The sequence below is a fragment of the Mobula birostris genome, chromosome 22 (assembly GCF_030028105.1).
Source record: "Mobula birostris isolate sMobBir1 chromosome 22, sMobBir1.hap1, whole genome shotgun sequence".
NCBI classification, from domain to species: Eukaryota; Metazoa; Chordata; class Chondrichthyes; order Myliobatiformes; family Myliobatidae; genus Mobula; species Mobula birostris.
Window position 1 is genome coordinate 3,603,080 of NC_092391.1, and position 18,701 is coordinate 3,621,780.

Here is an 18,701-nt window from a genome sequence, read left to right on the forward strand (position 1 = left end):
GCAGTTTCTTAACTCTACCCACAAGGATCCTACATCTTCCAATCCTATGTCACCTCTTCCAAAGTATTTGACTTCATTTTTTACCAACAGAACCACCCACCCAGTCCTGCTAAACTCTGTCCTAGGCTTTGGCAGGTTGCAGCTACAACTAAATGGTGGGTGAATATCTCCTGTTTAATAATTCTCCTCCTGTGCATTTGGTAAACAAGTCACGGCACAGAAACAACCCCTTCAGCCCACTGAGTACCCATCTATAGGGGTCGCATTTGCCAGTTGTGGGCCTTAGTTGCCGTGACATATAATCAATGTTTTTTCCATTGCTTAACTCATTACTACCCTCCTTCACTAACACCTTTGCCCCATTAGTCATTTCATACTTGCTGCTTTCCGTCCTGGCAGGGTCGTTACTCAACCAGCTGCATCATGGGCACCAGCCTCCCCACCAGCGAGGGTAGCTTCAAAAGGGCTGCATCCATCATGAAGGACCCCCACCACTCAGGGCATGCCTCCTTCTCATTGCTGGCATCAGGGAAGAGGTACAGGAGCCTGAAAGCCCACAGTCAATCTTTTAGGAACAACTTCTTCCATCAGATTTCTGAATGGTCCATGAATCCATGAACATGACCTCACTATTTTGTGCTACTAATTTACTATATATATTTCTTATTGTAACATAGTTTTTTTTATGTATTACACTGTACTCCTGTCATAAAATAATAAATTTCATGACATACATTGTACCTGTTGTACCTAATAAAGTGGCCATTGAGTAGATGTTTGTAGTCTTCTGCTGCTGTAGCCCATCCACTTCAAGGTTCGATGTGTTGTGCATTCAGGGATGCTCTTCTGCACAACTCTGTTGTAATGTGTGGCTATTTGAGTTACCGTCATCTTTCTGTCAGCTTGAACCAGTCTGGCCATTCTCCTGACCTCTCTCATTAGCAAGGCTTTTTCACCCACAGAACTGCCACTTACTGGATGTTTCTTGTTTTTTTGCACCACTCTCTGTAAACTCTAGAGACTGTTGTGTGTGAAAATCCCAGGAGATTAGTGGTTTCTGAGATACTCAAGGCACCTCCCTAGCACCAACGATCATTCCACAGTCAAAGTCACTTAGATCCGATTTCTTCCCCATTCTGATGTTTGGTCTGTACAACAACTGAACCTCTTGACCATATCTGCATGCTTTTATGCATTGAGTTGCTGCCATATCATTGGCTGATTAGATGTTTGCATTATCAAGCAAGTGTAAAGCTCATCCCTTATTTCCCAGCACTCAGTCTGTCATCTCCATTGTTGACCATCATTCATCCAGCACTCAATCTCTCGTCTCCATCACTAACTATCCCTCATCTTCCAGTATCCAATCTCTCGTCTCCATCACTGACTATCCCTCATCTTCCAGCACTCACTAGTCTCTCGTCTCCATCACTGACTATCCCTCATCTTCCAGCACTCAATCTCTCATCTCCATCACTGACTATCCCTCATCTTCCAGCACTCAATCTCTCGTCTCCATCACTGACTATCCCTCATCTTCCAGCATTCAATCTCTCATCTCCATCACTGACTATCCCTCATCTTCCAGCACTCAATCTCTCGTCTCCATCACTGACTATCCCTCATCTTCCAGCACTCAGTCTCTCGTCTCCATCACTGACTATCCCTCATCTTCCAGCACTCAGTCTCTCGTCTCCATCACTATCCCTCATCTTCCAGCACTCAACCTCTTGTCTCCATCACTGACTATCCCTCATCTTCCAGCACTCACCAGTCTCTCGTCTCCATCACTGACTATCCCTCATCTTCCAGCACTCACTCTCATCTCCATCACTGACTATCCCTCATCTTCCAGCACTCACCAGTCTCTCATCTCCATCACTAACTATCCCTCATCTTCCAGCACTCAATCGCTCGCCTCCGTCACTGACTATCCCTCATCTTCCAGCACTCAATCGCTCGTCTCCATCACTGACTATCCCTCATCTTCCAGCATTCAATCTCTCATTTCCATCACTGACTACCCCTCATCTTCCAGCACTCAGTCTCTCGTCTCCATCACTGACTATCCCTCATCTTCCAGCACTCAATCGCTCGTCTCCATCACTGACTATCCCTCATCTTCCAGCATTCAATCTCTCATCTCCATCACTGACTATCCCTCATCTTCCAGCACTCAATCTCTCATCTCCATCACTGACTATCCCTAATCTTCCAGCACTCAGTCTCTCGTCTCCATCACTAACCACCCTTCACCCTTTTCCCTATGTTGAAAACATTTCTCTAACATCTCCTGGTTCTGATGAAAGGTCAAAAATCTAAAGCGTTCAAATAAAAAGAAGAGGTGTTGAAAACACTCTACAGTGAATGCCTGAAAGGAAATGAATCTCAGGGTAGTGCATGGTGACACATGTCTTTGCACAATACTATTACAGCTCTGGATGTTGGAGTTTGGCGTTCAATTCCAGTGCCATCTGTAAGGGGTTTGCACGTTCTCCTGTGACAGCATGGGTTTCCTCCAGATGCTCCCGTTTCCTCCCACAGTTCAAAGGCGTACCGGTTAGCTGGCTAACTGCTCATGGCAAATTGTCCCATGTTAAGGCTAGAGTTAAACAGGTAGGTTTCTGGATGGTGTGGCTCGGTGGGCCGGAAGTGCCTGTATCTCTAAATAAAATAAAATATAAATGTACTCCGAACTTTGAACACTCAGTTTGTCAGGCCACACCTGTGGACAGGAGATAGAGTTAACATTTTAGACCCTTTGTCAGGTCAAGGACTGAACCATTATGTCATTTCTTTCCAAAACAATAACACCCAGAATATTTCCAGAATTTGCTGTTTTATTTCATGTTTTTCCACAGAGAAGTTATTTTCTGGAAATTCAACATTATGTTTAAATAAATATTGGAGTAACAAGCAAGTTTTAAACTTTTGGAAAATAATCTGGGTTTGTTCATTAATCTCTTTGCATGAGACATAACAAAGTGTTTGAACAATTTAATGAGGAGCCTTTACACCAAACAAATCCAGAGCAAATTGACAGCCTCTCTGTCACGGCTTTCCGATTCCTCTCTCTCACCAGTACCTGTGTTCACAGCACTCCGCTCCCGCACCTCTGCGCCCACAGAAATCACAGGATTTTTGATGGTCTTTTGCTCATTCTCATCGCGGTCACTGTCGTCATCGTCGCTGCTACTGTAGTAGTACTGCAGCTTTTCTCCGAGGATCTTATCATCCAAGGTCGTCATTGTGACTGGTAACTTCGGCCAAAGTCGTCAAAAAACAACTGGAAGGAAGAGCAGAACACCAGATTAATTCAGGACACTAATTTGTTTAAATATTTATGCTCCTAACACCTTCCTGATACAACAATAATCTTCAACATCCAGTGAAGAACATTTATTATTTACCAAGGTTCATTCTCATGGATAATTAATCTAGTAGCCCTGGTCTCTCACCAGTGTATTAAAGTATGCCGCAGTTACAAGTTGTCCAGTTTGAAAGTGATTGCTGTCAGCAGCCGTCACTTTTGTAGTTTAAAAGATACAAATGTGATTAAATTTTCATGTGGGAATGATGGAGATTTACAGTGTTCACTTGTTTAGTAAGTCTATGACAAGTAACCAAAATTTGTGGCCTTGTTGCTGCAAGTTAGAAAATATTATTCCCAACTGAGGTAAACTCAGATTGTTTTTAATTAATGCTAAGACACATGACCTTTTAAAAACAATTAAAGATTGAAGACATGGGATACAACAGAGAAATCCAGAGTAACACACTCAAAATGCTGGAGGAAATCAGCAGGTCAGGCAGCATCTATGGAGGGGAGTAAACAGCCAACATTTCAGGCTGGGACCCTTCAAGTTTCCAAAATGTGGACTGCTCCTCTCCATAAATGCTGCCTGACTTGCTGAATTTTTCCAGCATTTTGTGTGTTGTTAAAGATTAAAAATTAACTTTATTTGTCACATGTACATCAAAACATACAGTGAAATGTGTCATTTGTGTCAACAACCAACACAGTCCAAGGATATGCTGAGGGCAGCCCGCAGCAGTTGCCATGCTTCCAGCGCCAACATAGTATGCCCACAATCACTAACCCCAAGCCATGTGTCTTTAGACTGTGGGAGGAAACCAGAGCACTCGGGGAAACCCATGTGGTCGTGGGGAGCATGGACAAACACTTTAAAGACAGCGGTGGGAAATGAACCCTGCTCGCTGGTGCTGTAAAGCGTTACACTAGTTGATACATTATTGTGCCGCCTGAGATCAATTTCATCACCGCCCACGACAATGAAACTGTTTAATTCTTTGCTCTGAATACACTTCACGAGCAGATCAGTTGAAGTTTAAGGAGTAAACTAGAGGCCCAAACTCACTTGGTTTGCAATGCATTGTGCAGTTGGGCCCCTCACAGAATACACAAGTGGCATGATGATTTCTACACTGAATGTTTTAATTTAATAAATTTATTGACATTTTGAATGTAAAGAGAGCCATGCGCAGTTTTGTACACATTTTAAGAATAAAGTTTATTTCTGAAATGAAGCAACAAGAAATAGATTGTGTACTGGTTTTATAGGTGTGATTCTGCTCAAAAGGTGGGATGTGACAGACAATTCACTTTGAACACGGATGGAGCAGCTTCTCTCCTGTTTGATAATCTTATCCACAAGCTTGGTGATGCCAGGTGATCTGGGCAGGGTGAATTCACCTAGTCACATGAACCAAGAGACAGTGAAAAGCTTGTCTTGCATTCTGTTCACACAGATCAAATGTTGACAGTGCTTGCTAAATGTGGTCATTCCTAGACTTTCAAAGGCCATTAAAAAGCAAGCTGGTTCTATCTAACCATCATACCTCAAAAGCTTTTGAATGTGATTTCATTTTAACACCATTTTGTTCTACCTGAACGCACAGGTATTGTACTTGTGACAATAACAAACAATTTCCAATTACCCATACACTGTCTAGTGTACCCAATGTAAGTAGCACCTTTTTAATATTTAGAGAAATAATTTTTAATTTCTTTAAAATCAGGTTACACACGGACGGAAGACTGACACTATGATTAAAAAAAATTCCGATAAGCCTATTTTCAAATGTACAAATCATACTCATTAGTACGTTCTCAACTGTGCCAAGAAATATTTTATAAAACACTTAAAATGCCAGCAACTACACTGGTTCATGGCAGCAGATGCTGTCAGAAAGTCAGACAGAGGAGAATATACACCTCACAGAGCCAGCTGGATTGAAGATCCAGATCAAAGGAAGAAACCATAGGACACAGGAGCAGAATTAAACCATTCAACCCCTCAAGTCTACTCTGACATTCCATCACAATACTCCCCAGAAACATTACTGAGTCCTGATGATAGGTCTTGGCCCAGTTTCTTAACTATTTCTCTGCACAGATGCTCCCTGACCTACTGAGTTCCTCTAACATTTTGTGTGTTACTCCGGATTTCCACTGTTTGTAGAATCTCTTGAACTTAAATTACTCCAATCCCCCACTTCCATGTGATCTGCTGAATGTATACATAGGACTGAATTTCCTTTAAAAGTTTGTGAAACTCTGGCCTAAAGAATTTATAAGGAATATTGCCTTTAGTGAAAGCAGATGTTCTGGTGTCAAATTAGCTGTTGTCAATGGAGCTGAGATGGTGCAGAATATTACGGTGCTGTCAGAGATGACCATGATCAATAAACAAGAGTCCTCTTACAACAGCAAGCATGTAGCCTCAGAATTAGCCCTCCCACACTAAAACAATGATAGCCAGTACATTTGCACATTATTTGTACATTCTCAGCTGTTTAAGTACTGTATTTAGATTAGTCACAATCAGGCAGCCAAAAAAACCAGAATTAAAACACACTATCCTCCACTTCACATAAGTGCAGATGTTAACTCAGCCTGTAGCACAGGGTTAGGGTATCACATATAGATTTCAGATTCAGGTTCATTTATTTCTCAAGTGTAATTTGAAACATACAGTGAAATGCATCATTTGCGTTAATGGTTAAGGATGTGCTGCGGGCAGCCTGCGAGTGTCACCTCACATTCCAGTGCCAACCTCACATGCCCACAACACAATACTCGGCAGAACAACACCGAATACCACAAGCAGCAAAACAACGTTCATCAAAACAAGCCCTGTTCCTCCCTCCCACCCACATACATACACACAAATCTGCAGCAAATGTCAAACCTCTAGCACATTAGAACCAAAATGAAGTTTAAAATCAGCCAATGATTGCTAGTTCAAGTAGTTCTTTTGTACAAATCTCCCTTTGGATCAGAAATTACTGAGATCTGTACTTAGCTCTTGACATTAAATATTAGCGCTGATCTACACAATAGTACCACTATGTTTGTTAAGTGATTCAGGCAGTGATAAGGCAACACTTTAGATAGATGGCAAAGCTTTGATCAGAACTAAACACCTTCTCCCCTCCCTCCATTCGGAAATAGACGTACTTTCAAATCAGAAGTTCTGTCAGAATCCGATCAGCAGCTGGTAAGTGACAAGGCAAACATTTTTTAAACTTAAAGCCACTGAATCACCAACTTCTACATGGAATTTCCCTGTTGTCACTTCCTAAACAAAAATATAGACCTACTTATTCACCTTTTGTCAAACCTCGCTGTACATAGGTCAGATGCCGGTAACCGGATGCTCTCCAGGGCCACGTCTGCGTCCTGAGTGAAGTGGGTAAGTGCGTACAGTACAGTGGTCGGCTACACCCAGCGACTGGGACACGGTTGCTCGAGATGCTTCAGGTCCATAGTCTGCCATCTGACTCAGTCACGAATGGCTAAAACCTGCATCACTCCTAAACTATTTCACAGATCCTGAGGAAGCAGGGAGGCTACAGAAGGCCAGATTAGGAGAATGGGCAAAGAAATGGCTAATAGTGTTGGGAAGTGCAGGGTCATGCACTTTGGTAGAAGGAATAAAAGTGTAGACAGGGAGTAAATTCAAAAATCCAAGATACAAGGGGACTAGAAAGTCCACATGCAGGTTTCCCTAAAGGTCAATTTACAAGTCAGGTCAGTGGGGAGGAAAGCAAATGCAATGTTTGCATTCATTTCAAGATGAACTAGAATACAAAAGCAAGGATTCAACACTAAGGCTTTATAAGGCACTGGTGCGGACCATCTTGAAGTATAGTGAGCAGTTTTGGGCTCCTTATTTAAGAAAGGATGTACTGACTTTGGAGAGGGTTCAAAGGAGGTTCCTGAGAATGAGGGGCTTATTGTATGAAGGGTGTTTGATGACTCTGGGTTCACACTCACTGGCGTTTAGAAGAATGAGGGGGAATCTCATTGAAATCTATTGAATGTTGAAGGGTCTCGATAGAGGGGATGGAGAGAATGTTTCCTATAGTGGGGAACATCTAGGACCAGAGGGCACAACCTCAGAATTCAAGGACGTCCCTTTAGAACAGAGAGGATGAGGAAATTCTTTAGCCAGAGGCTGGTGAGTCTGTGGAATTCATTGCCACATGCCTCTATGGAGGCTATGCCATTGGGCATATTTGAGGCAGAGGTTGATAGGGCATGGAAGGTTATGGGACGAAAGAGGTGAGGGGGAAATGGATCAGCCATGATGAAATGGTGGAGCGACTTGATGGGCTGAATGGCCTAATTCTTCTCCTCTGTCTTATGGTCTTTTTCTGTAGATTATACCTAATAGCTTAAATTTTGCTCTAATAGTTCCTCAGAATTTTGCACTGGCAAGTAAATGCTGTTCATCACAGATGATTTTGCTTCTCACATGGAAGACTATTCAGGTACCAATGTTCAGTTTTACATTACAACAGCAAAGACCAGCCACTTTTCAGCAAACAAGTCAAACAATCAAACGCTTGATCAAAATTTACTTTGAACCATTACTGAATAGCAGGGGTTAGTGAATAAAGAATCGAATGAAACACTACCAATGAAATAATTGCCATTTTTTATGGAAACCAAAACAGCCTGTGGCATGTTTACCAGTGAGAGAAGCTCTGCAGTCTCATCTAGTAACAGATGAAAGGAATAGCCATTATTCATCTGAACAGTGTCCAATCACTATACATCTACAGACTCTCTACCGTTACCATACACAATCACAGCAGTTTAAACAAGGACAGTACTGATTGCAAATTGCAGTCTAGATCTACCAATGTCATAAACTATTACTTTGGTCAAAATATAATACCTTTACAAAAAATTCACAGTCAGATCACAAAAAGCCCATTGCATACCAGTCTTCAACTCCCACAGCTGCCGAGGTAGGTCTGCGAATCGGAAGCAAGCTGGGACTGAAATAAAACCCAGGCATTCACCACATAACTAACTGGAGTTGAGAGTAAATTCACCTGAGACAGTGATGTACCTTTCTCAAACGAACAAAATTTTAATTGGAGCATCAACCACAAAAACACATTACACACTGCCAGCTATAAATAATTAATTTCCATCTATTTTGTTTTGATGGAAAATATTTAAATACAGATGTGCACACACCTGTAACAAATTCATTTCATTAGCTCATATGAAATGTAAATCAGTGGAGGGGAGGTTAATTTCAAACAAAACCCTTGGAAATATGGCTATAAATAAATGGTCACTAAAATATTGAAAATTTTATTTCCCTCAAAATGTTGTCCTTTACTTAAAGCTATATATGCTTTCTGAGACTATGCATGCATGTGAAAAAAATTATACGAAAAGAGTTAACAGAAGGAATCTCAGCAAGCATTTTGTAACGTTGATCGAAGAGGAAGAAAGACAGGAAAAGGCAAACGACTGAAGCAAACAGGAAAAAGACACCTGCGCCTCAAACATGGGAACAACAATCCCACAAAACAGGGTCACTGTCACATAGAGACAACATGGGAACAACAATCCCACAAAACAGGGTCACTGTCACATGGAGACAGCATGGGAACAACAATCCCACAAAACAGGGTCACTGTCACATGGAGACAGCATGGGAACAACAATCCCACAAAACAGGGTCACTGTCACATGGAGACAACATGGGAACAACAATCCCACAAAACAGGATCACTGTCACATGGAGACAACATGGGAACAACAATCCCACAAAACAGGGTCACTGTCACATGGAGACAACATGGGAACAACAATCCCACAAAACAGGATCACTGTCACATGGAGACAACATGGGAACAACAATCCCACAAAACAGGGTCACTGTCACATGGAGACAACATGGGAACAACAATCCCACAAAACAGGGTCACTGTCACATGGAGACAACTTCATGAAGCTAAACTCACACCCGCATAGTAAAAAGTTCTGATGCATGTACAAGCCAGTCCCCCTAAGATTTGGAAAAATGCACAGGGCTGTCTTGTTCCTATCCTTACTGACCCAAAGACATTCCGATGTTGAGTTCAATTCTGACTCGCAACTCCTGCGACGCCGCTGGTGCCAAACTGTGTCCGTTTCTGCAGTTCCTTTGGACCCATCAGCTGTGTGGAGAGAGAGCCTGCTGTATGGGCAACAGGTTACTCTCCGTATCACACTGCCTGGCTTGTGTAAGACAGCCAGGAAACGATATCCATGGTCGGCACCAGCCAGTGGAAGCTTACCTATCTATTAATGCGGTTAGACACCCATGTACGATGCTAAAAGGAAAACTAAAATTAGTCACTTTGTTGACATTAATATCAGTTTTCTATTCTTTTAATGGCAAGGATGTTTTTGCACTTCCACTGTGAAATGTAAAAAGGAAGCAAAGAATGAATGAAATAATTAACGATGATTGGAAGATACTTCAGATTAGAGATGTGATTCGTCACAGATACATGAAAACATACAATGAAATGGGTCATTTGCATGAGCGACCAACACAGACCGAAGATGTGCTGGGGACGGCCCGCAAGTGCCACCACGCTTCTGACACCAGCATTGCGTACCCATAACCCGCTAATCCTAACCCGTACGCCTTTGGAATGTGGGATAAAACCCACACGGCCACAGGGAGAATGTACAAACTCCTCAGAGACTGCGGTGGGAATTGAAACCTGATTGCTGATACTGGCGCTATGCTACTGTGCCGCACTTTAAAATTACAATAGATTTTTTTTAAGACAGCATACAGTTTATGTAGGGTCAAATTCAAGCTCTACTCAACAGATGGTTTTACAATGAGGAGGACAAAGGAACAATTTTGGCAGGTTGATAGTTTGGACAGCAGACTGATTTTCCCAAAGCCAGTATTCTCTCGCTATAACACGAACACAATGATACCAAGGGAGGAGAAGGCTAGCTGATTAGATCATTGTTGTACTACTGGAAACACCTTGCAGGTTTGGCGGAGAAAAACAGGGTTAACGGACAATTGTTTTGTAGTCCCAAAGTATCAGTGAAGCCGTAAAAAATTGCAAAAAAAACACAATTGGCAATAAATTTCTTCAACTGGAGCAAAAGAGATATTCAAATTTGAGGTTCAAAGTTCAAAATAAATTTATTATCAAAGCATATAAAGTGGTGCTAGAAAGTTTGTGAACCCAGTAGAATTTTCTCTATTTCTGCATAAATATGACCTAAAGTGTGATCAGATCTTTACACGTCCTAAAACTAGATAAAGAGAACCCAATTAAATAAATAACAGAAAAATATTATACTTGTTCATTTATTTACTGGGAAAAATGGTCCAATATTACATGTATGTGAACAAGTATGTGAACCACTTGGGGTAATGCCTTCTACAAAAGCTATTTGGAGTCAGATGTTCCAATCAATGAGGTGAGATTGGAGGTAGGTTGTAGAAGTGCCCTTCCCTATAAAAAGACACACAAAGACAGAGCCTGCACTTCTTAAGAAGGATATCCTTATGTGCACCATTGCCTCGATCCAAGCAACTTTCAGAGGATCTCAGGAGAATTGTAGAAATGCATGAAGCTGGATAAGGTTACAAACGCATTTCTAAAGACCTGAGTGTTCATCAGTCCACAGTAAGAGAAATTATCTACAAATGGAGGAAACTCAAGACTGTTGCAACTCACCCTAGGAGTGGGCATCCTGCAAAGATCACACTAACAGCACAATGTGCGATGCTGAGTGAGGTGAAAAAGAACTCAGGAGTAACAGCAAAATACCTGTGGAAATCTCCAGAACTTGTTAAAGTCTCTGTTCATGTGTCCATTATAAGAAAAACACTGAACAAGAATGGTGTTCATGGAAGGACACCATGGAGGAAACCACTGCTCTCCAAAAAAAACATTGCTGCAGGTTTTAAGTTTGCAAAAGACGACCTAGATGTTCTACAATGCTTCTGGGACAATGTTCTGTGGACAGATGAGTTGAAAGTTGAACTCTTTGGCAGAAATGCACACCACTATGTTTGGTTGGAAAAAGGGCACTGCACACCAGCATCGAGCATCGTGGTTTGGGGCTGCTTTGCTGCCTCAGGGCCTGCACAGCTTGCAATTGTTGAAGAAACAATGAAGTCAAAATTGTATCAAGACATTTTACAGGAGAATGTCGGAGTAGCATTCTGTCACTTGAAGTTTAAAAGAAGTTGGATAATGCAACGAGGCAATGACCCAAAAGACAAATCAACGACAGAATGGTTTAAAAGGAAGAAAATCTGTGTTTCGGAACAGCCGAGTCAAAGTCCTGACCCAAATCCTATAGGAATGTTATGGAAAGACCTGAAGCAAGCAATTCATGCAAGGAAGCCCACCTACATCCCAGAGTTGAAGCAGTTTTTTTTAAGGGGGAACAGCCTAAAATTCCTCCAAGCCAACGTGCAGGACTGAACAACAATTACCGGAAATGTTTGGTTAAATTACTGTACAAGGAGGTTATACCAGTTACTGAAAGCAAAGGTTCACATACTTCTTCCAACAAATATATGTAATATTGGATCACTATTCTCAATAAATAAATGAACAAGTATGTTTTTGTGTTATTTATTTATGCAGAAATAGAGGAAATTCTACAGGGTTTCCAAACTTTCTAGCACCACTCTCTGTGTCACCACATGCAGCCCTGAGATTCATTTTCTTGCAGGTATTCACAGTGATACAAGAAACACAGTAGAATCAATGAAAACACGAGGAAATTATGCAGTTCTGGAAATTCAAGCAACACACATCAAAGTTGCTGGCGAACGCAGCAGGCCGGGCAGCATCTCTAGGAAGAGGTACAGTCGACGTTTCGGGCCGAGACCCTTCGTCAGGACTGACGAAGGGTCTCGGCCCGAAACGTCGACTGTACCTCTTCCTAGAGATGCTGCCTCGCCTGCTGCGTTCACCAGAATCAATGAAAGACCACACCCAACAGGATGGACAAACAACCAATGTACAATAGACAACAAACTGTGCAAATACAAAAAGAAAAGGAAGAAAATAATAATAAATAAATAAGCAACAAATATCGAGAAAATGAAATGAAGAATCCTTGAAAATGAGGCCATTGGAATTAAACTTGCACTTGTAATTCCACAAAGGAAAACAGTAACCACAGAATTCCTCTCTGCTATTTTCACATACACTAACCCTTCTGCTTTTTAAATGATATATTAACACACTAACGCTCATTCAGCACAGTTCAAAGATTCAGTCTCCTTTCCTTCCTTCCTCGACAGGTTCATTGTCAGAATTCAACAAGAAAGAACTAGATCCTGAACAAAATGTCAGCATCTCAGAAAGCATCAGGTCTTGAAGAAAGATTATGATTTAATTTGGCAGAGTGAGAATGATTAGAGGATAGGGATATAAATCTGTCCATCAACACGCAGATGGCCAGGATTAAACTAAACCTACAAAGCACTTCAATATCCTGACTGACCTCTTTTAGAAATTGCCAGTCCCAGCAATAATGTAAATCACAAAGATCTGAGACAATCAAAGTAACAGAATAGAACAGAGACACGTGAGATTCTGCAGATGCTGGAAATCCACAGCAACACACACAAAATGCTGGTGGAACTCAACAGGTCAGGCAGCATCTGTGGAAAAGAGTAAACAGTCGACATTTGGGGCCTAGTCCCTTCATCAGAACTCATAGCAGAAGTTTAGAACATAAAACACAGCACAGGACCTTCAGCATAACTCCTCCTTCCCACACAGCCCTCCATTTTGCTATCATCCATGTGCCTAACTAAAAGTCTCATAAATGTCCCTAAACTCATTCGTAAGGCCAGTGATGTTGTGGGGATGGAACTGGACTCTCTCACGGTGGTGTCTGAAAGGAGGATGCTGTCCAAGTTGCATGCCATCTTGGACAATGTCTCCCATCCACTACATAATGTACTGGGTGGGCACAGGAGTACATTCAGCCAGAGACTCATTCCACCGAGATGCAACACAGAGCGTCATAGGAAGTCATTCCTGCCTGTGGCCATCAAACTTTACAACTCCTCCCTTGGAGGATCAGACACCCTGAGCCAATAGGCTGGTCCTGGCATAATTTACATATTACTATTTAATTTATGGTGCAACTGTAACGAAAACCAATTTCCCCCGGGATCAATAAAGTATGACTATGACACGATTCTACATGACCAACGTCTCCCACATCACTCTACAAGCAAGCATTTAAGCTCAAACTACGAAGAACTAAGTGCAATATTGAATAATAGCAGACAAAAAAACTGAAAATACTGCAAGAACGCAGCAGTATGAAAGGAAAAATGTAATCCTTAAGCTTTATATAAGGTGTTGGTCAGACTGCGTTTGGTGTTCTGAAGAAGAGTCTTGGCCCAAAATGTCAACTGTTTATTCACTTTAATAGATGCGTTCTGACCTGCTGAGTTCCTCCAGCATTTTGTGTGTTTGCTTTGGAGTAATGTGGTTAGTTTAGGGCCCCATATCTAAAGAAGAATGTACTGGGATTGAAGAGGTGAGAGAGGAGGTTCACCAGAATAACTCCGGGAATGAAAGGAGTGCTTGATGGCTCTGGGCTGCTTTCACTGGAATTTAGAAGAATGAGAGGTGCTCTCAAATATTTTGGAAGTACTAGATATGGGGAGGATGTTTCCTACGATGGGGGAGTCTAGGACCAGAGGGCACAACCTCAGAATAGAGGGGCATCAATTTAGAAGAGATGAGGAGAAATTTCGTTAGCCAGAGAGCGGTGAATCTGTGGACTTGATTGCCACAGACAGCTGTGTTGGCCATGACATTGGATATACTTAAAGCAGAGCTTGATAGGTTCTTGATTAGTCAGGATGTCAAAGATTACAGAGAGAAGGCAGGGGAATGGAGTTTAAAGGGAAAGCCAATCAGCCAAGATGGAATAGCCTAATTCAGCTCCTATATTATAGAGTCAGTAAATGTTCAAAAAAAGGTTCAAAGGTTCACTTATTATCAAAGTATGTATGCAGTATACAACTCTGAGATTCTTCTTCTCCAGATAGCCACGAAACAAAGAAAACCATGGAAGTCAGTTGAAAGAGAAACAGCAAACCCACCCCCTGCACAAAAGAAACAGGCAACACCATCATCAATCCTCCAGAACCCCATCCCCCTGCACAAAACACATCAAGAACCTTTCTGAACCTTTCAACTACAATGAATATGGAAAGTACAGTAATATAAGTATTGAATTAGCCTGACAAAGGGTCTCGGCCTGAAATGTCGACTGTACCTCTTCCTAGAGATGCTTCCTGGCCTGCTGCGTTCACCAGCAACTTTATCTTCCAGCCTGTCCTCCCCCTCCCCCCACCTTCTAATTCTGGCATCTTCCACCGTCCTTTCCAGTCCCAAAGAAAGGTCTTAGCTTGAAATGTCGATCGTTTATTCATTTCCATACATGCTTACTGACTTGCTGACTTCCTCCAGCACTTGGTGTGTGTTGCTATTGATTTGTTAGAACTAGTATTCATTGCAAACTACTGAACAACTGCCAGCAGCTCAGAGAGTCCATCAATGGGAGAACAGAGAGCGAGTATGGACTCTGAGATCCCCAGGGGAAGTCAAGAGGCCCAGAGACCTGTCCTGGACCTGGATGACTGCCTGTGTGGTGGGTGGGGGGGGGGGGGGGAGGACTTGAGCTTGTTTTTCTGTTGCTGCTTTCTGTGTTCTGTGTTGTTCTGAGCATGGTGGAAATCCTATGTTGGTGCACGAATGTGTGGTGACACTTGCAGGCTGCCCCAGCACAGAGAACAAACAACACTACAGCACAGCATAGACCAGGGGTCCCCAATCAGTTTCCCACAAGGGGCAAATTATGTCCAGCATGCCAAGCCAAGGGCCAAAATGTCCAGGGTTTTTTTCATTGCACCAGTAAGTCGTTTCATGGGCAGATGTTGTTGTTGCTGCTTTTACCATTATTATTATTAGCAGTAGCAGTAGTAGTAATTTAGGCCTGGGATTCTCAAAGCCTATGTTATGGGTCACACAAGAAAAAAAATGCACTCTTGAAATGAATTAAGTCCAAAACCAACCACTTAATTATGACTAGCTATCACAACTGTCAGCTGTCACATTGAGAACTCATCTGGGACTTAAAATACATACACACACACACACACACACACACACACACACACACACACACACACACACTGTAAACATGATAGTCTTCACCACTTCTCTTCCACACAAAGAGTTTTAGTACTACTGCCTTTTCCACTGTTTCTGTTCTCTCATTTAATCTATTTGTTCTTTCTAATTAAGCTACGTAACATTTGAAGTATGAAGTGTAGCTATAAATGATCGGTATTATTGTTGTTATAATATTATTATGCCACAATAAGATTGACAAATGGACAAAAATAAATTGATTCACTCACCAATCAGTGAGAGAAGTGACAGCGACAGGATGAGGCAATCCTTCTGATGTCGGGCCTGTATTCTGCTGTGGCAATCCTGAGGCACTGGCCAAGATGTGCATTGGAGAGTCTATTCCTGTCCTGGTTCTTGATAGAGTTCATTGAAGAAAACGATGACTCACATATGTACGTGGAGGGGAACAGTGTGAGTAGGAGCATTGCAATAGCTCTCGTGTTTTTGAATTGAGCTTGGGGAACCACATTGATCCAAAAGTCACTCACCCCAACATCCTTGTGTTGTGCTTTGAGCAAATCAGATGTTCCCATTTCCAAGACCTCCATCTGCAGAGCGGCCTCATCTATGGAAGGCACCAGCCTTTTGGTCTCTGCAGTCCACTGGCCATCAGCCAAAACGGAGAACGGCTGTCTCAGGAAGAGGAGGATGTCACCTGAGAGTTTAGGGGAGCTTTCAAATCATTCCCTGAAGTTTTCTGCCAGGCTCATCACGAAGTCCTTCATCACTGGATCCTCCCGCATTTCGTTCTTCTCGCAATGCTCCCGCAGACGTGGAAAGTGCAACTTTCTCCAGAGAACGTCTCTCTCCAAAAGGTTCAGCTTTGACCGGAAAGCTTCAATCGCCTCATACATGTCCGCAACAGTGTGGTTGCTGCCTTGTAATTGCAGATTAAGTTGATTTAGATGAGACATGATGTCAGACAAAAAAAGAACATGTGCCACCACCTTGTTGTCACTTAAAAACCTCTTAAATCCTTGGGCTTTTTGGCTCTGCAGGCTGGATAAAAATGACACAAGCTCATGGCGCAGGTCGCACATCCTCTCCAACACATGGCCTTTGCTCAGCCACGAACATCATTATGCAGCAAAAGATCTTTGTGTTCCGCTGACATTTCCTCCAGCAATGCTCTGAAAAGGCGGTTGCAGACTAGAACTCTCATGAACGAAATTTACCAGTCTCGTCACAGTATCCATCGCCTCTTTCATTTCCCCACTCTGTTTAGCGCACAACACTGATTTGTGAATAATGCAGTGAAATGCCAAGAGTGCTGGGTTAACAGCGGCAAACCTGCTTACCAAGCCCTTGTGTTGTCCCACCATCGACGGAGCCCCATCGGTGACAACAGACACAATTTTGCTCGCATCCAAGCCATTCTTCTCAAAGAACTGGGTCAATTCGTTAAAAATTATTTCCCCAGTTGTGCGCCCAGGCAGAGGAAGCAAACAAAGTAGCTCTCCCCGAAAGGTCTTCCCATCAAAAAATCTTGCGAACATAGATAGCTCTTCCATATCGGTTCGGTCACAGGACGAGTCTATGGCTAGTGATATGGCTTCTGCTTTCTCCAAATCAGTGAGTAGACTGGAAAAACACTCCTCTGCTAAAACTTCTGCTCTTCTTGTTGCTGTGTTAGCCGACAATGGCGCCGCCTTTAATAGCTCCACAACCTTTTTCTTGGTTTTCTCATCATGATTTAAAACTTCGCCAACCATATCAATTGCACACGTTTTAATCAACACGGCATCAACGAATGGCTCCTTAGCTTTGGCAAGTTTCCATGACACATGCAATGATGCAGCTGTTGCGCTTTCTTGTGCAGATGCTGACTTACAGATACTGTGGTAGAAATGGAGTGCTTATATGATGTTATCATATTTGCAATTTTTTGTTTGCGTTCTGATTTTGCAGGGTAGTTGGCATTGAAACTGGCAATGTGCATAGTGTTGAAGTGCCGCTTTAGATTTTCCGATTTGCAGACAGCTACGGACTGCATGCATATTAAGCATATTGGTTTAGCATTGGCATGATCCAGTAAAGTAAAACTAAACCAGTCAGATTTGAACTGACGGTTTTCCTGGTCGACTTTGCACTTTTTCGGGCAGGCCATGTTGTTCTCGGTTTAGGGTCTGTGACTTACTGCTGGTAACAATTCGCTTAGATAACAGATTCGCTTCTTCGATGACAGGCAGGTAGCTGGAGAGTGCCACCATCTAGTCGAGGACCGTAGAGAGCGCGCAGTAGGTTGTGTACTCTACGGGGGCGTAGGTCAAGTGTACAGTGTGGGATGAGGTTAAAATCAATTACAGCAGCGCGCGTTATTTACATGTTATGACAGGTGCGTTCACGTAAGCGCCAATGGGTCCGCGGTCCGCCTACTGGGGTTGTCTGGTATAGATGACTTGGCCCATGAATTTACACTACCTTATAACCTACTCTAAGATCAATCTAAACCTTCCCTCCTACATATCCCTCCATTTTTCTATCATCCATGTGCCTATCTAAGAGTCTCTTAAATATCCCTAATGTATCTGCCTCTACTGCCACCCCCCGGCAAAGTGTTTCACACCTTCCACTCTGCAAAAAAAACTACCTGATATCCCATTACACGTTCTTCCAATTACCTAAAAATGAGATTAAGTCAACTCTCATTCTCCTCCTCTCCAAAGAGAAAAGCCCTCGCACGCAAATCCTATCCTCATAAGACATGCTCTGTAATCCAGGTAGCATCCTGGTAAATCTCCCCTACATCCTCTACAACCTCATCCTTTGGGTTGTGACGTTTAAACGCAAGCGACATGTTTAGAAAATGTGATAAATGAATCTCAATGCCTTGAATGATCTCCTCCCGCCCCACATCCCTGAGTTATTTAATGCAAAGAGCAAGCTAAGGCCACCTAATGTCATTTTATTCTCAAACAACAGGAATTCTGCAGATGCTGGAAATTCAAGCAACACACATAAAAGTTGCTGGTGAACGCAGCAGGCCAGGCAGCATCTCTAGGAAGAGGTGCAGTCGGCGTCTCAGGCCGAGACCCTTCGTCAGGACTAACTGAAGGAAGAGTCTTCCTTCAGTTAGTCCTGACGAAGTTAGTCCTGACGACGGGTCTCAGCCTGAAACGCCGACTGCACCTCTTCCTAGAGATGCTGCCTGGCCTGCTGCGTTC

At 42.6% G+C, this 18,701-nt stretch overlaps 1 protein-coding gene across 2 annotated transcripts in view; it reads right to left on the reverse strand.

The window, feature by feature from the left end:
- Positions 1 to 18,701, reverse strand: part of pdcl (phosducin-like) — a 45,313-nt gene that overhangs the window by 8,410 nt on the left and 18,202 nt on the right. The window contains exons 1-2 of one of the 2 annotated variants that reach the window (XM_072240394.1): positions 15,765 to 15,784; positions 3,086 to 3,286 (exon numbers count right to left, since the gene is read on the reverse strand). In XM_072240394.1, the coding sequence (XP_072096495.1) occupies positions 3,086 to 3,248 (163 nt within the window). In that variant the 5' untranslated portion in view covers positions 3,249 to 3,286; positions 15,765 to 15,784. Of the gene's footprint in view, positions 1 to 3,085; positions 3,287 to 15,764; positions 15,785 to 18,701 lie in introns of those variants that run through there. The other variant, XM_072240393.1, reaches the window with a different exon arrangement.